At 30.9% G+C, this 26,976-nt stretch overlaps 1 protein-coding gene across 2 annotated transcripts in view; it reads right to left on the minus strand.

The window, feature by feature from the left end:
- The window catches only part of Hel89B (histone acetyltransferase 1), a 224,698-nt gene that overhangs the window by 50,057 nt on the left and 147,665 nt on the right, over positions 1-26,976 (minus strand). For both annotated transcript variants that reach the window (XM_085810877.1, XM_085810878.1), the window contains exons 27-32: positions 23,072-23,220; positions 20,555-20,707; positions 11,400-11,537; positions 7,602-7,753; positions 5,053-5,194; positions 2,132-2,339 (exon numbers count right to left, since the gene is read on the minus strand). In XM_085810877.1, the coding sequence (XP_085667003.1) occupies positions 2,132-2,339; positions 5,053-5,194; positions 7,602-7,753; positions 11,400-11,537; positions 20,555-20,707; positions 23,072-23,220 (942 nt within the window). The remainder of the gene's footprint in view (positions 1-2,131; positions 2,340-5,052; positions 5,195-7,601; positions 7,754-11,399; positions 11,538-20,554; positions 20,708-23,071; positions 23,221-26,976) is intronic.

Here is a 26,976-nt window from a genome sequence, read left to right on the forward strand (position 1 = left end):
TAATCAATATCTCTTTTACAATATAAAAATGAGAACTTTGCTATAAACAGTTAATTATTTTTTAGTCCAAAGGGGCTTTGTCCCTGAAGAACTATTCTTTTTGTTTTGCGATTTTGTGTCGATTCACTGCAAACAGCGAATCACTTTTTAAACTGTTGCCACAAAGCATTATCACCATGTGATATATTTAAAGAAATTAAATAATGAAAAATCTGCAAAATATATGTACATGTAAATACATATGTATATGTAAATATATGTATATTTCTCGCATTACGATAAAACAACGGTACAAAGACCAATCAAATTTTGAATGACGTAATCCTCATATGAATATGGGCATGTGGAAGACCAAATTTGAAATATGTTTTATTATCGAATTTCTATTTTGTAAAACTTTAACGAATTTTTGATTAACAAACTCAAGGATTTCAAAGCGAGCACTGGCAACGTTGTACAGAAAAAACTTTTTTATCTCCAGCGCGCGAGTCTCTGTATCGGAAATTCTAAAGTTATGCTCATTTCAAAACTATTTTGCTAATACTGCTGTTGAATCTGAAGGCCTTCAGATTTTATATTATGCCCAAAGGGGCATTTTTTAACATTTTGCGTGTTCCTTTTATTTATTAAATATCGTTTTTCGCACTTAAAACATAAAATTCAATTCAACAGTAATATCATATAATTTAAAAAGAGCATATCTTTAGAATTTCCGATACACAGTCTCGCACGCTAGAGATGAAAAATGCTTTTTTCCACTTTTCCCCCCATAGAGAGTTGCCATTGCTCGCTTTGAAATCGTTGAGTTTCTTAATCAAACACTCATAAATGCTTTACAAACTATGAAATAGATAATAAAACAAATTCGCAGTTCCAAATTTGGGCTTCCAGATGCCTATATTAGGGTGGAGGATTACGTTATTCAAAATTTGATGGCTTTAGGTACCATTGTTTTATCACAGTGTGAGAAACATTCATACATTTTATGCAGATTCTCCATCATTTAATTTCTTTAAATATAATGCAGTGCGATAATATTTGGTGGGAACTATTTGAAAAGTGAAACACTATTTATTGCAAAACGCCACAAAATGGCAACACGGAATTAATAGCCCTTCTGGGCTAAATATTAATTTGAAAGATATCATACTAATAGTAGTACTATTATTGAAAAAATATTATATGAAAATTATATAATATTACTTAAATATTATATATATATTTCATTTTTATTTTTCAGTAGTGTGAATTTCGCGTAATAATGAACGACACTCCTTACTGTGTTCACAGTATTGTTCGTAAGGCATTCTACTGTTATATTTTAAAATAAACTTAATTCTTGCTGCACATAAATTGAGTAGACGCTTCTTGGATGTCTATATTTTTATTAACTGAAGAAGGATTATGTGGTAGATAAATACTTATTATCTTCTACATTTTTAAACTATATAATTACAATATATATCTATAATTTCAGGAAAAGTATAAATAACCTTTCTTTCAGTAGAAATTGCATTCTTTTTTTCTGAATGTGGCTCCAAGTACCCTCTCAGCTCATCGTAAATTAAAATAACTATAAATTTTGGCAATCTGAAATATGCAATCAAAACATCTTCTGGCAAAGCAAAACCATCAACATATTTTCTATAAATTCGCTGCCGATTCAGAGATTTAGGCCTGTATTCTTCATTTATATACGAAAAAATTAGTGGCGAAAATACGTACAAAGCCATTGCCTGCTTAGAATGTCAAGTGGACAACTCTGACTGACGACGGGGCAACACTGACTGACGATGACAACTACCATACTCAGAGAATATGAGATGTCGGGCAGACCTGTTTTTAACTAGCAGTGACATCTGGCAGCCCACAAACTGCTATCGACTCTCGGAGCGTAGAATAGGCATTCAGGAGAGTTGACAGCTGTGCATTCCGATGAAATATATTTTTAGGATGGGATTAAAATATGTTAAAACAACATAGATCGATTTAAAAATAAGCTCTACACTTTCATTCAAATAAATAAAAATGAGTAATTCTTTCTTATTATCCTCCAAAATTATATGTCAGTCAGATAATCAAATGTGAATTTCAAATTTAAATGCAATAAAATAATACATTTTGATATTACCAGTTTCTTGTTCTTTTGAAGATGATTTGGCATCCCTGCTTTGTAAAATAGGTTTACTATATCGGGCTGTGAATTGTTTTTCTGTTCCCAAGAAGCCAGGCATTAAAAAGTCAAAAAGTGACCATAATTCCAAGACATTATTTTGAATAGGTGTGCCAGATAAAATCAAGCGATGATTTGCAGATAACTGCTTGATTGCCTGAGCCAACTGCCAAAAGAGAGAAAAGAGCGAACACTATATAAAATAATTTAAGAAGGCAATGAATGTGAACTTAAATTCAAAGTAACAACTTATTTCTAAATCACTAAAAGCAAGAAATAAATATGAGCCACTTCTCCATTTGTTCCAAGACAGACTCGATGATTTGAAAAGTATCACCAGTAGCTTTGAACTACCTTTAAATTCTAGTACAATATATATATATATATATATATACACATAGTTTACACATTTATTTTGGTATTTAAGATGGCTGTTGGTCTTTTTATATTGCTTGATTCATTAAATCTTTCAAAACTGCTGAGTCTGTCTTGGGAGAAACAGTATAAATGGTTAACAGATGATTAATTTTCTATCATGAAAATAAACATTAGATGTTTATTAGTTTATTTACAGCTGATCCTAATGTAATAAGCGATGGTAAAACTATTGGTGAATTGGATTTTCTAGAGGCAGTTAAAAATGCTTCAGTTCTAGTTAAGAATCCCTATTTCAATCCATCTTTACCTTCAACTTTTAAGGAAATTATTTTTTAGTTGTTTTAATTTCCATCAATACTTTGTGCCAGTAACTTGATTTCTTTCCTCTCATTGTTAAGGTTTCAACATAAGCTTTTCTTTCGTCATTTGCACCTCTGCAGCTGAAGAAGAACTATCTATATTTAAACCTTCAAAAATAGTCCTGCAAATTCATGAGTACAGCGCTGATTCTTGTTCCCTTAACATCTCCAATCAGGGCTGGATAAAGGGCGATTGGCCCCTAAATTTGATAGGGCCCCACATCACCATCAAAATTTACAGCAAATTGCTTTTGATGATAATAGAAAAATTATGAATTATTCAAATAATTAAAAATATATTTATTTTAAGTTCGCATTGCTGGATGAGATTTATTGTTGTGTGTATTATTATATAATATATACTTTATAATATAGAAAACTGATACAGTCAAAAGTCGTTAATTCGGACATCCATAATCCGGAATGATCTATAATCCGGACCTCAAAGCTACAAACTTTCTGCGCATGCGTCGCCTTGACGCATGCACGTAAGACCTTTATCGCTGCGAATTTGCGTGTGCAAAATACGTTTACGAATGCGCGTTTAATAACGGATATAACGGACGGGATAAGCTAAGCTAAAATTATCTAATTATCTATTTCAGTTAATGTTGCAGATTGCGTTGTTCCTTAATCTTCGAATTGGATCCGGATTATTATTTTTTGCAGACTGTTAGAGCAATTTTATAAAAGTAAGCTTGAACTTTCGTTTATGTCAAATAGAATTTCCGATATATATTTACTAATATGTAAAGGATATACAAAGCGAAAGTATCTTTCGGAGTCCATTAAACAAAAAGTGGAATTGCTGCAAAAAATGGATAAAGGCATATCCTTTGGTTATCTAAACTTTAACATTTGTTTATCTAAACTTTGTTTATCTTTAACGCTGCGGTGGCGTGCAATGAATTGGTAGTAGATCTGTCAGCACTATCCTTATCTTAAGGGCAGATGTTTTTATTTTATTTGGCTTATAATTCCTTACTCAATGTAGTATTTCATCTCGATGTACTCCGTCTTTGATATGATTTAAATCAAATGCCTCGTCATTATAATTCGCTTCCGATAGCGAAGAAAGTGACAGAGGTTATTGAAAACGAAAAAATTTCGATTGACAAATTAGTCGGTATTTTCGACACGGCAATTATATTACTTGAACAGCGGAACTTTGTAACTGAACAAGAAATTATGTCTGTTTATAGAATTAAAGAGAATGTATTATCACATAAAAAACGAAGCAACTTAAACAACTTACATTGAAAGAAATGTTTAATAAAGTAAACAAATAAATATTAAGTTTTTTTTTTTGTAAATTTTGATACCCTTTAGATCATAATTGTTCTTTATTACGTAAATTACGGTTTCATATTTTTAATTTTATAATTTCTGCATGCCATTTTACCAGATTTAAACTGATGATCTATAATTCGAAAAAATCGATAATTCGGAATCGCCGAAGTCCCGACGAGTCCGGATTAACGACTTTTGAACGTACCCATAAAAGTTCATGTCAAATGTATTGAATTTAATCAGGATAGTCCTATACTAGAGAGATTTTGCACTACGCACGTGAACTACTTTACGTATGTAAACTACTATATAGGTATATGCACGCGCAACTAATTGCACAACCGTACCAGCCAGTGGTGGATGTATAGCTAGTATCAAATGCCAATTGTTTCTTGCATTTGCAGTTCGCTTTTCTTCTAATCGTTACAATTATTACAGTTGTACTTTGTGATAAATAGTTTAGCAATTACGTCAAAGTGAAGACGCAAGGAAATTAGATTTTCAAACAATTTTAGAAGAATTTACAGAACAAAAACTTAGAAATATGTAAATTCACATATTCATATTCAGTGATCTAAATTTATATTCAATAAATGTTTATGTATTTTGAACATTTTTATTTTTTAAATTTATGTAGAAGTTTACTTGTCTGATGATCCATGATATATATATATACTGAATTTGAATTTTATTTAAATATTTAATATATAGAGGGCCCTGCACCTATTCGATCCAGGCCTGCCTCCAATAATCATTATTCAGTATGTTATTTTAACTAAGATTTAATATAAATAATTCAAGAGCTAAAGGAAATGAATATGATAAGGTAATTTAATGAAATGTATAATATACCTTTGTTTTACCATTCTTAATTATGTGGCCTTCATCAAGAATGCAATAATTCCAATGGATGGATCCAAAAAATTCAATGTCATTTCGCACTATGTCATATGAAGCAATAACCAAGTTGTGTTTTTTGGCTTTAGATCTTAGCCTAAAAAAGAAATATTATTTAGAAAACCATACTCCTCCTCACAGTACATTAATTTAGCCGAAGTCAGAGGAATTATGAAAACAGATGAAGAAAAAATTTTTTGTACATAGCTTGATTATCTTTTTGTAAGGTCAACCAACTGATAAAAGTGTTGCTTAACAATGATGATTCTGCATCTCTGAATGCAAATTTTAAATTACAACTTGTATGTGTGTGTGCATAGAATGCATGTATCTATGACATCACAGAAAACTGAATGTGAGAGTGAATTCAATAACAAAGAATCTTTGGATTTAGTACAATAATAACACACATCCTCTTATTTTAGAATACATGGTTCGAAAGTGAAACACTAGGCTGTCTGTGATTTTTAAACAGCAAATTCCCTCCCAAATGTCCCCTACTTTGATTTAAATGATTTTCTCCCACATCATTTGAGACTATAATACATGTCATCCTTTATCTAAACTCACTGACAACCTGCACTAAATGGAAGTGGGAAAATTAATTTAGGGGCTTGAATCTCTTCAGTAACAGGCATTACCTTACTTAAGAGTAGTTTTTAATCCACAATAGTACATAATTTAATTACACTTAATTCAGAATATTATTAAATAATCCATTAAAAGCAAATTGCTCAATTGTAAAAATTAATTTCCATTTTGCTATTGGTAGTGCTATTTAGCAATTTTCATCACACTATTTTCAGTGCAAATGAATTCCTTATTGTTGCACCAGAAAGTACTATAATGTTTTATGTATACTTTTTATGTACTGTTACTGATTAATATTATTATATTAATTATTATTATTATTATTTTCATATTTTTTTAAATTTTTTCTCTAATGAAAATAGTATAAACTATGACAACTGCCTTTTTGGGGAAGGGGGATGTAGAAGGGTAGAAGGGAAAGTAGCATAAATAGTTAAAACTAAACGAATTTGCTTCTAGTTCCTTATGGATTAACATTTGCAATTATTTATTCCTAATACATAACAGAGGTCAAGTTAAGACACAATAACACGCCGAACAAATACTAATTCAGAAGTCAAACAACAAAAATCAGCGTTATATTTTCAAAATTTTCACAGGACTAGTTTCGATGGTTTTACCGAACCACCATCCTCAGCTGTAAAACCGCAAAATGGAAAAGATAGGAAATAATGATTAGATAAGATAAGAAAGTCTGGACAAGAATAAGCAAGTGGCGCCATGTGTTGATGAAACCAGAACTAAAACATAATTTCTTTAAAGGCCGAAGGCAAAGATGGATTGGAATTAGGATCGTTAACTAGAACAGAAAGATTTTTTTTGAATGTGAAATGCCTCTAGAAAATCCAGTTCTTCAATGGAAGATATTTTTTGAATAATTTTGGCAGCAGAAAAATTGAAAGTGTGATTTTCAAACTACCAAAGTTGAGCAACAGCAGACTTCTGTGTTTCCTTTTTTCTAACATATGCCTCGTGTTCCTTGACGCGAAATTTTAAGGCTCTCTTAGTTTGGCCAATGTAAATTAAACCACACTGGCAAGGAATCTTATAAATACCCCAGGAATTCATATCCGGAATGGGGTCCTTGAGTATGGAACTCGGAATTTTATTGATGGGAGAATAAACAACCCAAAAGTTAAATTTCTGCAAAATATGTGCAACTTTATAGCTAATTGATGGAAAGAAGGGAATGACAAGAGAATTTTTATAATCTCCTAAAACAAGAGTGTGCCTTTTAGTGTGTTGAGATGAGAATTTTTTAACTGCTTGATTAATAATGTTGGGTGGAAAGCCCCTGTCAATAGCTATTGCTTTTAAATAATTTAGTTCTTCATCAAGGGATAGTTTGGAAGAGCAAACTTGAAGAGCACAGAAAACATAGGAATAAAATGAAGCTAACTTTTGTTTAGTCGGATGACATGATTTAAAGTGTGGTGGAAGGTTTTACAGCTGAGGATGGTGGTTCGGTAAAACCATCGAAACTAGTCCTGTGAAAATTTTGAAAACATAACGCTGATTTTTGTTTTTTGAATTCTAAATTAGAGGTCAAGTTATTTGAATAAGGTAAAAAAGCATGCAAAGGCTATCTGCCTAAGGCGTAGGGAATTTTGTGGAGGAAAGAAGAAACTTCCTAAGAAAAACTCAGTTCTATTCATATTATGCATATGGAAATCCACAAAAACAACTCGTGCAGCCAGCCCATTTACCTGGGTTCAAACCCATAATAAACTAGTATTCAGTAGCCTTTAACTGCTTGGTCACTGGTGGAGATACATTATTTTTATCCAAACTTTACTATTAAATTAGAATATAAAATAAGGCTGGAATTGCATGATTTAAACTATATGCATACACTGTAAGATATATATTAGTCATATTACAGTTTCGCCACAAAAGACAGAATTGCTATTTACCTCATCCTTTCAATTGGTGGGCCAGTATAATGAATAGGATTAAGATAAAGAGAACTAACAAACTTTTCCACTTCATACATCCAATGACCAGTCAGAGTTGGTGGACAGACTACTAAAGATGGAAGAGGTTTGCAGTCTGGTCTTTTTGTCTCCTACATAAGAAAAACAAGCATAAAAAGAGGACCTCATTTTCCACAATAAATTATATGCATTATATAAAAATTGAAGAACTGCATTTCTGAATCCTTTATACCACACAAATATTTCTATCTTAAGCACTTAAAAATAACAACACATATTTGATAATACCATAATAAAGTATATATATGATATTCCAAAAATATTTATAGAGCATTGCACCATTTTTTACTTAATTCTTCCTCAAAAGAAATATTAATATTAATAATCATTATTCAAAGGAATATTAATACTAATAATCACCAATAAGTATTAGCCAATCCTTGCTTATGCATCACAGGAGGTATGATTCCCATGAATGTTTGGCAACCTTAATACTCTTATATTCCTTTAGAAAGATATTTTTTATTCCTGCATTTTTTCCCCTCTTCTTGTTACTGCTTTTCTCTTTCCTTTTCCTAAGGGAAAGTAGGGATGATTTTTTTTTTTAATTTTAAAGTCAACTTTAGATCAAGCACACCAAGTGCATATCTGCATTGTACCATTTCCCCCCCTCTAATATTTTTTTTTTTTTTTCCAGAGAAAGTTCTCACAGCAAGGCTTGTTTGTCACATGTTAATTTTTACTACATTTTACATTAAATGGTTACTGATCTATTAAGAAAAGAAGCAGAAAGAAGACATTACTTCCAAATATATGGTTGCCCCAATTTCCATGCAAAGAAACTGTACAAAATGAAAGACATATCATGAAAATGTAATATTAATGAAAGCTGATAAAGTACACATGATACAATAAAAATTGAGAATTTGTTCAAGAGAGATCACCCGCTTTATTTAACAGAAGTCAGGAAAAGTTTTGTAGAATAACATTCTGAGAAAACTGGCAGACAGTACCTTCCAGAAATCAAGAAACCTATTTCATCAGTCTACTGATGTTGAAATTATGTACCATTTCCAAAAAGCATCAATAGATTGCTAGCAGTATATCAGTCCAATGGGTCTCAGCTATTACACAAGTACCAAAATATTTATTTAGATATAACACATTGTGTTCTACTCTGTACACTTTACCATACTATGCAATTACCATGACACCTGAGGGATTTATTTACAAGTAAGACAAGTTTTCTATGCTCCATCCTCCAAGTCTTAATGACATACTGGTAATACAAAATTTATGTCTATTAATACTCTTCTCGAGAAATGAAAAGTCAGTCATTCAATACTAGATCTGAATCATACAAAAGAAGGTTCAAAGTCTTCCATTAAAAATATTCCAAAAATTCTCAAATCAAAATGGCCAAGTATAAATGAGTATTACTAATCATAAGCAACATACCTCATGTCAGCAGCTCAGGATATTGGCAGTTCATAAACCCTCCAATACTATACCCCATATAGCTGCATTTAAAAATTAGCACATCATAACACTGTACTATTTTTTTTAAGAAACAGACAAAGAACACATTTTTCTGCTTTTATATATTAGCCATCACTTCACTAGCAGACAGCAACATGTTCACGGTTTTGGATCATAAGTAATTAAGATGATGCCACTCAATGCTTACAAATTTTAATTAAGTAAATATTGAATATGATTCAATATTCCATTCATACTACGAAAATCAATCAGTGATAAAATAATAAAGAATATTTTTGCTGCAAGCAGATTTGTCAAGAAAGAGAAATTTTTCCTAAGAAATCTACAAAAATAAACTCCATATCTCAATGACAAACACAGATATTTATGCACGGGTGGCTAAGTAGCAAAAATGTACTTAATTCTGTTGAACAAAATGAAACAGTTCAATGAGCATTCAGTACTTGAGATGGTAACCTCTTAAAAAAAAAAAAAAAAAAAAGTCAAGTGCAGCTGTTTTTGAAATTTAACTTATCATTATCATTCTATTAATATTCCAATATTTTCTTTCATAAATTGTATATCAATAATCTTTTAAATTTTAATTTTGCTTAATTTTAATGTAACTCAATTACATTAAATTATTTTACTTTTAATTTTGTATGGTTCTGAAAATTCTTAGCTTCTCCCCTTACAAAGTCATACTTAGCTCTGAAATATATTCACTGCACTATCAAACCTGTCAGCATCTCCTTGAAAGTCATTTGACATAGATTGCACTTCATGTATTAAGAAATGCACCATTATTAAAAATGCATATGGAATAAATACTACATCTTATGGTAGCTTAATAAATTTCCTGATATAACACTACTTGACCCCAGGAACTCAACTGTAACATGCTCACCTGAGACATCAGATCCTTCACAGTCACAGTTCCAATATTGCATGTCCTCAAGCAGCAACTAGACAGCTGCATACTTTGAAGTGATAAAGAAGTCAGAAAATGGTGGTGTAAAGGCTGTATGCCTTGGAGCTTACATTTTATGAGATGGGCAAAAACTTGTTCTTCACTTAAACAAATGCATTCACCGTCGAAACTGTGAGGAAAAGTATTTTCTCACACGAAAAAGAGTTTAAAAAGTACTTTGATTTAATTAAATTTTGCTCTTGAAGTGATAAGCTTCATAAATTCACTTTTGAGACTATCTTGCAACACTGACATGATTAAGGGAAAACTAAAGCTATAAATTTATCTGAATATCGCTGATATTTTAATACATACATTTAAAAATATACAACTAAAACAACTTTTAAACATAATATCACAAATTTAAATTATCAGCTGAGAATAGTTTATGGAAATGCTGGTCATATTTCATTTGTGTGAATAAAATGATAATGTGCATAAAGACATACAAATTAAAATATTTAATAACAATAACTAACTACTTATTCCACATTCATTAATGAATTCATTGTCAGAAAAACTGCAAATTCAAGATATCCAACAGTTACAAGTACCGATTCAGCCTCTTCCAAGTCACTAAATGTAGTAAAATGTTGCTTATATGTTTTTTATATATTTTCCACAGTTATATGTAAATTAAGAATTTAACAGAATACTTCAATTGAAAATAAAAGTGAATAACTTCAGTTATATATATTTTGGCATAGCAAAAAAGACCTACAAGATTAGCTATTTTACTTGATAAAAGATTTCAGTCTCTTGTTCCTTGGAAAAGAAAATTACCACATAAACGCTGTTCAGTACCATGTTACACATTTGATATATCTTTGAAATGCATAGGACATGTTAGGGGAATTATTTTTGAACTCTTAACATAGTAATTTACACTCTTCAAGTCAATATTTGAATACTTTGAGATGCTAAACCTATGAAGTTTAAAGAATTCCGTTACTACAGATCACTTAAAAAGTAAATTGCTGTACAGATATCATGTACAAAAGGAGTACATTTATTTATTTTTCATGATTAGATAAATACTAAGAAATTTATTTACACATAAGGTAAAAAGTGTGTATAATAAACTAAAATTAAAGTTTATCATGATTATATTTAATAATGAATAATATAATGGAATACTAACATTATTTCTCTATGTTATAGATTAATGTTAAATATTAGCCAAGTCTAATTTTCATATTTACTTTGTTAAGGTTACATACATAATTTCACTCAAATAAAAGGAAAAGTATACATATAAGCAACATGAAAAGTATAAAAACATTTAAAATGTTTTACTTCACAATTAAAAAACTGAAATTCATACTTACATTATATGTTTGTTCCCTTAAAAAGTGATCTCCAGCTAATATACAGATTGATTGAAGAGTTTTGCCCAGACCCATGTCATCACATAATATACCATGGAGTTTATATTTATTTAGGAAAGCAAGCCAGTTAACTCCTTCCTAAATATATAAAATTAATTAGATCTTATTGTACTAAAAATTACTATTGAGAAATTTAATATAAATTTATTTCAAACATCCAATGATATCAACAGCATGGTTATAATCCTCAATTACTAGAATAAGGAAATGATATGGGCATAATGCATTTTTAAGAATTTTTCTGGAAATTATATCCTGCAGATTAGTTTATAATAGTCAATACATATGCGAGGCGAGACAGAAAAGTAAGGTGAGGTGACTAGACGGTTCCTCGCACAGCAAATGGCTTCGGAGTTATTTCATCCTCTTTATTCCCCTGATCTTGCACCAGCAGACTTTTCCTCTTTCCACGACTGAAATTGGCACTAAAGGAACACCAATTTTCAAGCATCTCAGATATTCAGGCTTACCAAGGAACTTAATAAAGTCTCAAAGGAGGACTTTTTCAAAAGCTTCAAGAACTTGTATGCATGTTGTCAGAAGTGTATTCAGAGTTCGTACACATTTCTGCACACGGAAATTAAGGACTTTTAAGGACCATTAATGAAAATATTAAGGACCTATGAGCAAATGGGAACTAAATAAATTCAATTAAAAATATTATCTATGCCTTATTTTCACTTTTGTAATACCATCCTAAAAATAAAATAGATGCCTAATTAGTATGTATTATTACTAAACATGAATTAATTAACATAATTATTAATAAGTTTGAGAATAAAATAAACTTAATGCAATTTATTAAGTAGCATTAAATATTTTACACTTATAATAGTTGATCATATTTGAAAGAACATAAGTGACATTTGCGTTTTACTAACAGTTAGCTTTATGTTGATTTTTTTTTTTTTTTTTTTTATGTCTCATTTTGTCTCACACTTGGCCAGTCTAGAGGCTTAGTAAATAGCAGGTAGATTTTATGTCAAACAGCATACGTTAAAATGAGAAGTAAGATCATAATCAGCATGCTTCATAACAAAAGACTGGATGTTGTCACCGCTGCTACTTGTCTAGAGAGAGACCTGCTGATTAGAACAAACCTGAAAGGCCTGATGTAGGGATGGTTGGCAAGTGTTGAAAGTTAGTCAGGTTCTGTTTGATGCAGTTAGTGTCATAGCTTCATGTAGAATTTCAAGGGTTGTAACCCAGTTAATATACTTTAAGGTTTCAATAAGCCATTAAAGCAGCAGAGGTGATAAGATATTTTGTATTATTTTAAGTCTCAGTAGATACAAAGCATAAGTTTTACTTGAATTTTTACATTTTTGTATTTTATCTTGTGACCACAGTGAGAATTAATGAAACAATATAACTCCTTTTAATATGTAGAGATACATTTTAAGGGTAAGCAGTTAGTTTTAAATAACTAAATTAGGTAGTTTAATAACCTTAGTCATTATGGATTTACATGACCACTATTAAATTTTATTTTTTAACAATATTTGTTAAAAAAGCTCTATTAAAATCAAAATCTAATAACATTTCACGGTTTAAAATACATGTAATTTATGAAATTGGTTCTTAAATGATATTAAGATAATAACACATTAAAAGCTACAAAATATTTATGTTTTGTAGCAACAACATTCAACAAAATATTTATCCGTCATTTTAATTTGAAGCCTTCCCAGACATTTTGGTTAGTTTATATCAATGTCCTTCTCTTTAAGCATCTTTTCTAATAATTAGAGATTTGTCTTAATATGCAAACCAATGCTTTCGCTAGTTTCTGCGTGCTTTATCTCCTAGCTTGCCAACCTCTCCACAATGTACATATGAGGGTTTACTTGACCTGGTAAAAGTTAAATAGTTCAAATGCCCGACAGACTTGAAGCGTATTATTGCTACGTCTGAAAGTAACTACAATATCAGATAAAGGTTTAAACAAGCCTCTTTATTTAAAAGGAACTTAGAACATAAAGGCATGTTCTGATGCTAACAAAATCAATTACAGCTAACGTTGACGTAATTAAACAAGAACAGTCAAATTCAAATGAAAGCCCACCAGCAGAGCGGTAAAGTCGCTGAACACTGGTAGTTCGGTCCGAGGTTCGAATTCCGCGAAAGGGCTGGCTGCATTGGTGTTTTCGTGGTTTTCCCCATGTGTAACGTGTACAAGAGCCAGTTTTCCTTAGAAACCTGAAAGGCCTCGAGGCATCTCTCCCCCTAGGCAGACAGCCCTAGTGTGCTTTGCCATAATTAAATACACCAAACTAGTGGTCAAAGATTATACAATTTAATTTAAATTTAATCTGGCTCAGTAACTCTATCATATGAAGAAATAGAAATCGGAAATTATAGTAAAGGTTGAAATCATAAACAATTGGGTAATTTACATAATAATAACTGCACATATCTTTGAAGAATAATTTTCTTTATATATTCAGTTTCTTTCTTCAACACGTTTCCTTTTCATTTTAGAATTTTTGGATTTAATTAAGGATTTCTGTTATTCTAAAAAATACTAAATGCATTAAGAAAATACAGAAAAAGCGGCTAATTTTATTTCTTTAGTAATATGAACATTCAGAAGAAATATGAAATACATATGTTAAAGGCCGGTTACTGAGCTGATGTGGCAGAATTTTCAGAATTTAGTGACACGCCAAACAACAAAATCTAGAAATGGCAAAATTTTAGAATTTAGAGCAGGCATTGTAAGCAGAATTTAGGATCCACAGAGATTGCATCAGATGGGAAAATGCCTAGTGCCAGCTATGTGTATGATGCATTAAGACATATTAGATGAATCTTTTAAATTGTAAGTTTTCAATTTCTTTATTAGTAAAAAAAATCCCTTCCTATAATGCCTGCCCATGTGATAAGATTAGAAGCATTTTTGATATTTTCCATGTTTGGGTCTAGTGAAAAGTAGAGAAAATAAAGGGAAGATAAACATGTTAAGGTTCTAGTATCAGAAGTAAAACATTCAAATATTATGTTTTCATTGTTCTTCCAGACGTTCTCAGTGAGAAATTCATTGCAAACTTTCTGTAAAATATACCCATTACGTGTTGATACCACGGAGACATTTTTCATTTTGTCACATATTTCTCGAATCTTCTAGAATCGTGTGTCTATAAATTTTGCCTTCAAATCCTTCTAAACTTTCCAAGCTGCAATGTCTAAAACCCTAAAGAAAAATTATTCCTACCATTTCTGCAACAGCAAAAAGCCAGAAATCTTTTGGAAAAGAAAAGAGAGGGAAAAAGTGTAAAATTAATTTTATAGAGAAAACTGATGCACATTTCGAGAATTCTGGATAGTTTGAGATAATTACACGGGAAAAACTCTTACTACAAGAAAATTAAAAAGAAGATATTTTTAATTAATTATATAGCTATATATATTATATATTAAAAATGACTTTCGAAATGCTTATGTTTCACTTCTTGCTTAGAAACTCGAGTATCCCATCATTTATGTTAGAAACAAATTATGACTCATGAACCCATTCAAAAGATAACCATATATACGTCAGTGAATCGCCAAAAATATTCCTCCAAAATTCTAATTCACACTCAAAATTGCAGTCGTAAAAACTGACAGAAATTTCAGATGATTAAAATTAAGGACCTTCTGCTGATTTTGGCCAAAATTAAGGACTTTTAAGGATCAAAATTCGATTCCAAAAAATCTAAGGACTTTTAAGGACTCTTAAGGACCGTACAAACCCTGTGTATTGTAGACGGCGGGAATTGCTTTGAAGGGCAGTGATGTACTTATATGTAAATATATAATACAGTTATTATTATGACATCAGTCCCCCTACTTTTCGATCTCACCTTGTTTATGTGTACCATAGAATACTGGAAACTCAACCTAATGGGGACTGAGAGGGTAATGATGAGTTACCATTGATAAAAACGTTGCATTTAACACATAGGAGTGCTTGTGCAGCCTGTTGTTTACATAGATGTGTTACGATTTGTGTTTTATTATGAAATATTATAAGTTGTCTGTTTGCATACACAACTCTTAACATTTTCAAATTATTACTCTAAATGAAAGTTAAAGCACAAATACCAGACACAGAAAAATACAACATAACCTAAAGTAATTGTCAAAGTTAAACAAAAAAAAACTTATATAACAAAACTGAAGAAATGACTGGTTAGCTCTTTAAAGAAGAAGAAAAAAAAAATCTTGTAATGCGAGACTGTCTCACACACTCATTTTGTCTTTGTGCAACTTCCTTACATAGATGACAAAGGAAAAAATTTATCGTAGCAGATGTACCTTGGTCCTCCACGTAATGAAGCATTCTTTCGGTGACCTTTAGTCTTTTGTTATAAGACATAACTTTTCTCTTGTCTTCCTTCTCTCCATCTACTGATTCATCTTTATTTTTATCCTCATGCTTTTTCACTAGTGCAACTATTTTACTATCTCCTAAAAGCTCACTTTTTTTATCCTGCCCCACCCACTCTCCAACACCAACATCACTTTTTCACAACCTAAATTTATCTTCAACAGGTTTCCAATTTTGTGTCACTGCTTTGCTTTCTTGAATGGCCAAGTAACTTTCTCCAAGAATTAACAAGATTGATTCACTCAATTTTATTCCAAGACTCAGATCTACCTCACAATGTTTCAAGCGTCTTCCTTAGTTTTTCAAACATGTTACACTCTTGCTACATGGCTTACATCTCTAGCTCTTCTTTAAAGCTTCCAAAATGGCCTAGTAATTTGAATGATTTTGAAATATTAAAGTCCCACTATAAAGGAGAAATTCTGGCTCTTATGTTTTCGTCTTGTAGCTGTTTCTCATCAAAAGGGCATGAAACATAGTAAAGAATAAGAAGTGCTTTCTTTAGCAGATATTTAGGATTTTAGAAACCACTATTTAAAATTTGGTTCCATTCATTTATATAGTTGACTGATTCCTGTGTTAAAAGGCAAATCACAGGCTATGTCAGACCTATTAGTGCACTTTTTTGTTTTTAAATGCATGGGAAGTCTTCCATTTGCTTATGAGTGCCTGTTGCATTGCAGAATGCCAATAATGTAACTTCCTCCTTATTTCTTTTGTAGCCTGAGGCTGATTTTTATTTACCATGGATGCATGTATTTTTGAAGATAGCATTTGAAAATTAATTCAGATCAAATTTATCACAGATATAAAAATGATCTCCAGATAGACCTCCCTTTTTTATGTGTAAATTTCCTTTGAATTTATTAACATTTTCAAAGTCAGTGCAGAATTTTTCACCACAAACATATAAGTGTTCAATGCCATAGCACTTCATCCAAATTTTGAGCTTGCCATTAAATAGCAGTCATTCAGACTCCCCTTCTTGAAATTCCTTAGGTAATTTAAGTGCCTTCATTCTTATCAATGGGTTCTGAAATGCATGTTACGTTTTCCTTTGCTGCCTAAACCACGAATAAAATGCTTCATTCACATTCTTGTATTCGTTTCTTTTCATATTTTTCCTTCCCTTTAAAACAGTGGCAATAAACAGGTGGGTTGTGGGTACCTGATAGCCTGCAATGCTGTCTTTAGGTACACCCCAGCCACAATCACAATATCACATAAGACAAAAACATTACTATAATCCTAATTTGTGGTAATGGCTACCAAACTGTGTTGTTTCTGGCAAGTTTAAAAATAACACTTTAAATATTTTTTATAGTTTGGTTTATTTAATTATGGCAAAGCACTCAAGGGCTACATACCTCAGGAGAGGGAACCATTCACAGAAGACTTTTTAAAGGAAACTGGCTTGTATGCATGTTACACAAGGAAAAAACCACAAAAATGCCCATGCAGCCGGCCTGCTCAGAGGGATTCGAACCCAGAATGAGCTATTAGTGTTCAGTGACTTTACTGCTAGGTCACTGGTGGGTTTACTTTGCTTGTCGACATGAATGATGAGCCAGGATCATCAAAGAGAAAGGAATCTTACTTCAACCATCATTGGGAAGAAGAGCTATTATTTACAAGCATTGGTGAAAAAACAGTTTGTTCATAATGCAATGCTCCAGTAGTGGTGCCAAAATTATCAAACGTTAAATGTCATCATAAAACCGTTCATAAGGTCTTCAATGGTAACTATCCATTTAGGTCTTTATGTAGACATATGTTCATTAATGCATTCGCATTGAGGTAAAAAAAAATAATTTTTAAGCAGTGTTCAGACTTTCTTTAAACATCATCAATGAGGTTGAAAGACAGAAAAAAGGGAATTTTTTCTTGCATTTCGTCTAAACTTATTGGATTGAATTAAACCTACTTCGCTGACAGCGCATAAACCACAATAGAATAAATGCATTCTTTAAAATTCCCTCTATTTGTTTACCATAGCGACAATCTGGCACTAGGTTCACTTAACAGTATTATATTGCATTCATATTATAACTCAGAATGCACAAAATTTATATCATTTAAAAAATTATCTAATCGTTGCCACATGTTCTATTAAAATACTATAATAAAGCTAGAATGATGTATAAAAGAAATTAAGCAAACAAAACAAAAAAGAATTGGTTTTTCACAGACGATTTACACAATCTCTACCCACCGCACAGTAACATGTTTGAGTGTACATGCTTAATAACTTACAACATAAATATGAAAACATACTTAGGTATGCACTAACAGTGAAAGCATTTTTGGGGTCAACAGAGCTCTGTGAACAGGCTTCTTCATAACTTAAAATAATAAAAAACAAGTACAGAAATATGTTGACTCCAGAATGCATGTGAACAACAACATGGTGCTCGCATGCTGTGTTTCAGTATATACATGAAATTTTAATAAGTTGTCAGAGAATATTACTAATTAAATATCCCATTAATGACAAGTTAATAACTTAATGCAGAACTGAATGAATGAAATATTTAACAACTTAACAGTTACATTTTTTACATTAATAACTCATTTGTTAGTATGTACTTTTCTTTATTTTGTAATTTGAAGTAAAATTAGTTCAAAGTTAAATTACATTTGCATTTTATTAGTGGATTTTCTTCAGATTTTTTTATTGTTGTTGTTGCAGGTTTTTAATAAGTTTCATTATTATTTGGAAAAAACAAAGAAACAAACAAAAAACCTCCAGTAAAATCATGCATTTTCATGAAATTGTTATTTTCCAAGCATGAAACACTGGGTGCCCTAGAGGCGCGGCAAAAATTTTAAAAAAATCATGCATTTTCATGAAATTGTTATTTTTCAAGCATGAAACACTGGGTGTCTTGGAGGCATGGCAAAAATTTAAAAGCAGACCTTAAGGCAAAACCAGTTGGACATCACTGGTTTAAACTATCAAAGCCTGATTTTTTTCAAACATTAAGACTGGATTTTGGATTTCTTCTTTTCCACCTTATGAAAACAGTTCATCCACCCAAATCCATGGCAATTTTTTAATATTTTTTGCTTTGCCCAGTCTTTTTAAGGCATCTAGTTTCATTTTCACCGTCACTTTAATTTATTTTCTTTTCATTCAACATTTTCATTTACACAGATAACATAACACTAGTAAAACCCAGTCACAAATTGAAAAATTGTACCCAGAAAGAACTGAAAACTTAGCTTACAATAAGGCACAGTCACAAACCTGCTAATGATTAGCAACAAAAAAGCATGGAATCACAGATTGACAGCGAGCTTATTTTCTTCAGCCACTTTGTTACTGAGACGGAAATGGATGAAATTCACCAAAAGGAACCAAAGCTCTCACCATATTTATTACACAGTTCCAAGAATTAGTGTCACAAAAGGGCAGGGACAAAAAATTCAAAAACAAAATCCTGTAATCTTTAAAGAGAACAGGAAAGTACATCATGCAGACATTCATATGCATAAATATGTACAGTAATTGCAATAATACAGTAACTAAAATGCACCAGTACTGTTTGCACCATATGAACATGTTAAAAATTGTAACACGAATAAACCACCTCCTTATTTCAACGATAATGTTCTGCTTGCCTAGCAGAAATCCTTTAGCAATTTAAAAAAAAAGTGATTGTCAAGTCGTAAGGAATGTCGTGGCACTGAAAGGCAAGTTAGTGGGATTCTACTGCAGAATGCACACACTTTCGTAAGAACTGAAGCTAATTACTGAAGTGCAGTGATTTACTTGAGAAAAATAATAGTGCCTTGTTCTTACTCACCTGCTTCTGTTTCTCTTGAAGAACATTTTAATAATAAGAATATCCAGTCTGTTTAAAATATGTCTCAAATGGCTTCTAAATTGATTAAATGATTCTAATACAAGCAATTTTTAATACTTTTTTTGGGGGGAAGGGGATATATGTACATTTAATGAGTGCAATTATTTCTACACTTCATGTAATTGTATATATGCACACATGTACACAAAGAATTACACACACAAATGTAGTATAAAAAGTTAAAATAATTTTTTTGACTATACGTAGTTTGTTCACTAAACTCAAAAAAGAACAAATTTTTGGAAGAATGATGTAGTTGAAAGTACTAGAATTGGAATCAAATTGTAAACCAGTAATGGAAAAAAACTTCATTTTCTTTTGGAGATTGACTTACAGTATAGTTTGACAATATATGGGAAAAAATACAATAGTTTAGACAAATAAACAAATAAAATAAACAATGGCCCAATAATTTACTTGATAAGTGATGGTTAGGAATGGCTGAAAGCTATCAGTAATTTAGCCATCTTATCACTGATAGCATTGTCTAGAGTGTGTCACAAGAGACAATAAATATTATATCCGAGGAGGAGGAAGAGAGACAACTACAAACATCCATACCTTCTGGGCCCAATCAAAGGGCAGTCAGCACCTTTGACCATCATATTAAACATGGCAGCAACAATGCAATTTACAAGCAAAATGACAAAGGTTTCTAAAAAATTACAGATTTATTATAAAATTATCAATATTCAACTAATTATGTGTATATTAAAAAAAAAGAAGGGGGAGCATTAAACTAGCATGTAGTGTGTCAATTTAAGATCTACACAGAGCATAATTTCAAGGGGGCATGAAAGCTAAGAAGCTGAAGAAACTATTATTTGTATTTACAAATAATTACTATAAATAATCACCTGTTGATAAGACCGAAGTTCAGCATTCACAGGTACTGGAATGATGAATGGTTCGACCTTCTTAGGATTCATAAGTCGTTCAAGAAAAAGTCTTTCTTGCTCTTTTTTCTCCAGCAATTCGGGATTCAATAGTGGTGGACTTTTTACCCCTCCCTAAAAGAAATTTACAACCATAATTTTTACTGCATCACAATTATAAATATATATGAAGTACAAGTTGTGAAAATAACTAAAAGAAAATCTTTCTTTCTATATTTTCACACTGGTAAGGGAGAAAAAATGTCTGAAGTCAAATCATGAACCTTTTTCTTATACATAATTAAAAAGATTTAGTCATTTCAGAAAAAGATTATCTCACTAAAAATAAGAATTTATCGCTATATATTTATTGATTCTAAAATCATTTGTTAAATTTACAATAACAACCCCCCAAAAAAAACTTTCCATTAAACAAATAAATAAGATCTATTGCAGAATAAGAACCAAACATTCCCTTAAGAAAGCCCGTCCACCTCACAAAAAATCAGGAAGTACTTTTCATAAATTTTTTTTTTGGGGGGGGAATCCTTCTCTTGGTTGATATCAAGTTTACTTCCCCCCCCCAACGGTCATAATCCTCTACTTCTATTATTTGAATTAAATCCAGTTCAAAACTCCTGAAAAATTCAAAAACTTCTCAAAATGAAACATATATCAGTTGCTATACCATTTTTCCAAGTTAAAACTGTATACTAATTACACTGTTTCAAATTTGTTAAATAAATAATCATGCAAGAAATTTATTGCACAAGTTATATATCAATGAACTTCAAAAAAGAATAAAACAGTCTTGAAAATGAATGATAATTTAGTACTTTAAAGTACTAGACTTCAGCCTCCTATCGAAAAATACATTTTGAAGAGATGAAGACAACACAGAAAAATGTCCTCATCATATACTTATTTCAATTTTCTGTACTATGGAGTATAACTTTGCAGAAAAGTTTAGGTATCAGTTTTAAAATACGAACTCTTTGTTTCTTTTGAAACATAAAGCATACTGTTGAAACTTAAAATATTAGATCTCAAATAAACCACTAATTCTAGAAATTATATCTAATTAATAATTAACTAACAATTAAAACAAAATAAATTATCAAAGCCCTTTAATTCTCACATTCAGGATTAAAAAAAAGTTGCAGAGGAGGTATTTAAACTAAGCATACAAACTAAAAGAATACACTTTATCATATCTTTTGATAGTACAGTATAATGCAAACCATGCCACACCAATTCACAAGCAAAAATTAATAATGACTTTAAATATAGCTGATCCCTATGCATTTGGAAAATAGTTTCATGATTATAGTCATGAACAAAAGCAGCAGTTATCAGTAAATTCAAAATGCAGTCTAATGAAACTGTCAAAGAGCCTGATCACTCTGTTTCAATAACTATAAAATGTCTGAGGTTTTCATTTCAAATTATCGAATATGAAAACTAAGACTGTCCATAGTACGGTAAATCTTCCAACTAAAAAAAGAGATAATAGCTGTATGTACACTGATCCATAGAAGCTTAAAATGAATACATATTTCCCTGCATTATTATGAGGAATTAAAATATCAGTAGTTTTAAGAGTACGCTTAACTTATATAAATTATATGCACCTTGAAACAGAATTTTATGATCATCATATGATAAATAGTTTATGCATACAAACATTTTGTCATATCATGATAAAAGTAGGCTATGGCAGCTGCTGATCACATCAAACTGACACTGTAAGCCACTTAACGATTACACTTAGATTTGCAAAAGCCTAGAGTTAATTATTCACAGAAGGCTAGAAAATATAGCAATTTATTTAAGGAATCAAGGTTTTTGATTATATCATACAGTTGGAAGAAATGAGAATGCCAAGAACAACACAAAGCAATGCATCCATCTTGCCATGCTGAAATAATACAGTCAAGTAAATTTCTTGTAACAACTTGCGAAGCATTAACATGAGACGCCTTCGGATCTATCATGCTTGTGAAAGCCTTTGGGTCAAGATGTGTAAACTGCTAATCATTTACTGATACATATAAAACTATGAATGAATGAAATTTCAAAGATTTTCTTTTCTCATAATAAAGGCATCATTCAACAAGACACCACCATACCACATGGTTAAATGATAACCTAATGGTTAGAAGGACATCCAGACAAGTTTACAATAATCAAATACATTTAATCACCGGTATTACCCTAAAACAAAATTAATAAGATGAATTACAAAAAGTTTGAGCCATCTAACACCTGTCGGAAACAAAGGGTACCCTATTACATGCAAATTTGGGCAGCAATACCACATTCTCAATGAGTTACTTATTACCAGCACATCTGGCTACAGTCACTAGAACAAAAGGTGAATCAACACATTATTCAATAGAAATATACCTTTTTAATGCATTCCCTTTTTACTTTCTTTTTTAAATACTAAAATTTATAAAAGACAGAAAACAGAGAAGATAAAATAGAGAAATAACTTACTTCAAGAGGCATAAGCTTTATTAATGAAGCAAAACAATATGTAGCTAAAAGTCTGACTTGTTCGTTTTTATCAGACATTCGACCTAGCATAGGAACAATCAGAAATACAATGTATGGTACTATATCCAAACCTAGTTCATCAATTATACCTAAAATTTATTAAGGATAACAAGCACAAAAACTAAAATCAAAACAATCTTTATTTTGTTATAGACTAAGAACAATGTACAGTTAAAGAATTTATAGATAAGAAAAAACTTGTTGTAACCTTTAAAATAACAGCATATAACATACAATTTAATATGACAGCAAATATGGTACTACTCTGTTATTAGGATCAGGGCCAGATTCAGAAATGTATGTATGTATGTATGAAAGGATGCATGTGTTCATGTATGCATGTATATATGGAAGCACAGATGTATGTATGTGATGCATGTATGAAAGGATGTATGTGTTCATGCATGCACTATATTATATGCTTGTGCCCGCACCCCTACTATGTAGCAATGTGACTTTGGTGTGGGTCAGAGAGAGTCGCTGTTGATGGCATGCCAGAGAGAATGTGACATGGCTATTTAAAAGCTATGAGTTATTTATTTTATAATTGTGAGTTTGGGTTATTGCACGATTAATAAAAGATAGTTACAGTTCACTTAAGTGTTACTATTACTTTCTGACAGAAAACATTTGATCTATGTCAAGTGAGGAAATAACCGGAGTCAACAGCATTCTTCACTTTTGATTTGGCACAAATTCATTAGATTTAGTTGAGTGTTTCATTTTATAAACTTATGACAAGCGTAAAAGAACTTTTGGTGAAAAAGAGACCATAGTAGTGAAAACCAAACTGACTAAGCAGCTGAAAAAGAAATTTGCAGATCCTAGTTGTTCCGAAACCATCGATTTAATTGAAGTAAAGCTTAAAACGTTTAGAATCAGAATCTAAAGCTATTTTCGAAACCATTTATAATGTTTGAGATGAAAAAGATATTGATACTTATGCTGGTGAACTTGAAGAAGTTATTGAAGTAACTGGCAATATGAAATCTGAATTAAGAAAACCATCTAATTCAAAAAATTTAGTTGTCACTTCAGATCAGTCTTTAAATGCAAAACTGCCAAAAATATCCTTACCTATTTTCCGTGGCAACTTACATGATGTGTTATCATTTTGAGACATTTTACAAAGCCAGTATTCATCAAAACCCAAACTTATCAAGCAAGGTAAAATTTCACTACTTAAAATCTTTAAAAGGAGATACTTTTCCAAATTGATCATTGTTACAGGAACGTTACTCAAATGAAACAGCACAAGTGAATCAGTTTGAGCTTTAGAAATATTAGAACCAAAAGTAGATGGACTTACATCTATAACTTTTTGTATATGCATTGAGTAAAAAGTTAGATGCTAACATGAAACTTTGGTGGGAAAGGAACATTAAAAAAGACAGTTTGCATCGTTTAAGTAAATAATTAGAATTTCTAAGGAATAATGCTAAAACAATTAGCATGTCCAGACCAACTGTAAATATAAAAAGAAACTCTCCAAAAGTTAATACAATGGTTCTGGAGTAAGCATAAATAATTCAAAATGTATTTGTGTAGAACTGAATATCATGTGCTATTTAAATGTTCTAAATTTAAAAAGCTGTCCATGGATAAAAGGTTAGAAATAGTGAAAAACCATAATCTTTGTTTTAATTGCCTTTCTTCTAATCACAGCGTTAAAAACATTAAGTCAAAAATCTGCTGTTTTGAGTTTAATAAAAGACACAAAGCTTGCACTTATTACAGGAAAAGAATAAAATAAATTCCTCTGCAGCTGCAAGCAATTTCAACACATGTTCGAAGATTGATAAGCTGACAGGGCAAATATAACTAACCCTTTGGAACAAAGTGCAAAGCACTTGAGAAAAGTTCTATGCATAATAAATTATGAATTGCTTCGCTGAATACAGCTTTAGTGAAGGATAAATTACATCAATTTCAACAGGGCTGAGCTCTTCTAGATGTAGGCTCAATGTCAAATTTCACTGCGAAAAAGTGCACAGACAGGCTTAATTTAAGAGAAAAAATTAATATTATATTATAGTTTCTTCTTCAATTACTCATCTATGATGATTAAAGGATGTACTAAAACTATAATAAAAAAAAAAAGATTGAAATTTTAAAAAGAACTGAATTTTCTAACTGTGCAAAAACTAACAGATTTAACATTATCTAAAATGTTAAAATGTTTGCTTTGAAGGATTAAATAATATAAAACTGGCAGATGTTAACTTTAATACCCCAGGTGATGTTGACACACTTTTAGGGCAAGAAGTTTTTTACTATCCATTAAAGATTGAAACAATTAGATTCATAAGGTTCACAATTAATTTCACAGTGTTAGGATATGTAATAAGGTGGTAGTGTATTTACTGACAGTGGCACTAAATTGCATTGCAGATTAATTATAAATAATGATTTGGACAAAACAATAACAAAATTTTGGGAAATAGAAAAGAGTGAAACTGATAAACCAAACAATAAGAAAACTTTAATTTGTGAGAAAGATTTTGCAGAAAATTATACATGAAATAAAACCAGTAGGTATGCTGTTAAGAGAAGATCCATCCATTTCAAGAAGTTCTAAACAAACTGCAGCAAGTAAATTAAATCTTTATGGAAACAGTGAAGAATGCCGAGTATTGAAATTTATAATCAGATTTTTTTAGAAAAATTTTATCGGTTAGGACCTACAGTAGAGATTAATAAAAGCGAGAGGAAACAAGGATCATATTGAAAGGTTTCAGATTTTAAATTACGTCCAAAGGGGCGTTTTTTAAACATTTTGTTTGTTACCTTTATTTATTAAATATCATATTCTTCGCACTTAAATCATCAAATTCAGTTCAAGAGCAATATTGCAAAATAGTTTTAAATTTTAAATTGAACATATCATTGAACATATCTTGCAGAACTGGAAATAAAAATGTTTTTTCTGTAGAATGTTGCCATTGCTCGCTTTGCAATCCTTGAGTTTGTTAATCAAAAATTCCTTAAAGATTTACAAAATATGAAATTGATAATAAAACAAATTCTAAATTTCAAATTTGGGCTTCCACTTGCCCATATTTGCAGTAGGATTATGTCATTCAAAATTCGTCGGCTCTATGTACCGTTGTTTTATCACAATGCGAGAAATATACATACATTTATGCAGATTTTTCATTATTTAATTTCTTAAAATATAATGCAGGACTATAATATTTGGCAGTAACAGCTTGAAAAGTGAAATGGCCATTTATAGAGCACCAACGCAAAATCACAAAACGAAAACAATAGTCCTTCAGGAACAAAGCCCCTTTGGACTGAAAAAAGGTGGAAGACAGTTATATATCTCCCATTCTACTAGGCCGATTGGCAAAATTCAAATTGTGTTTTTCATGTCTCGAAAGCACGACTTAGGATATATATTAGATTTATATATAGCATTGTTTTAATACACCATGGCCATTTTTGTATGCAGAGCAATTAACTCAATTTCTGAGCCTGATATCATGAATGTTTTAAAAAATTATGGCAACATACCACAATTTGGATAAAAATTATCTGGAAAAAATGGAACTCCAATTATTTAAGTCATTTACAAATCCATCTAAATGGCAAAGCCATAGACAAATATAAATATTGGAGATGTGGTTTTAATTAAGAATAATTTGCCTTCTTGTAACTGGTCGAAATGGTAGAATAATAGAAGTATTTTATGGTAAAGATGAAAAAGTTTGTGTGCATAGTGTTAAATTTCAGATGGTAGATTTAAATGACCAATTGCAAATTTTTATATCTTACTGCAAAAATTAGTATTGTCTTTATAGTTATTTACAAATATACCACATAGAAAGTATTGTTATGTAACT

Source organism: Stegodyphus dumicola, chromosome 2, assembly GCF_044657685.1.
Source record: "Stegodyphus dumicola isolate Sdum_Otavi_A_Nest chromosome 2, ASM4465768v1".
NCBI classification, from domain to species: Eukaryota; Metazoa; Arthropoda; class Arachnida; order Araneae; family Eresidae; genus Stegodyphus; species Stegodyphus dumicola.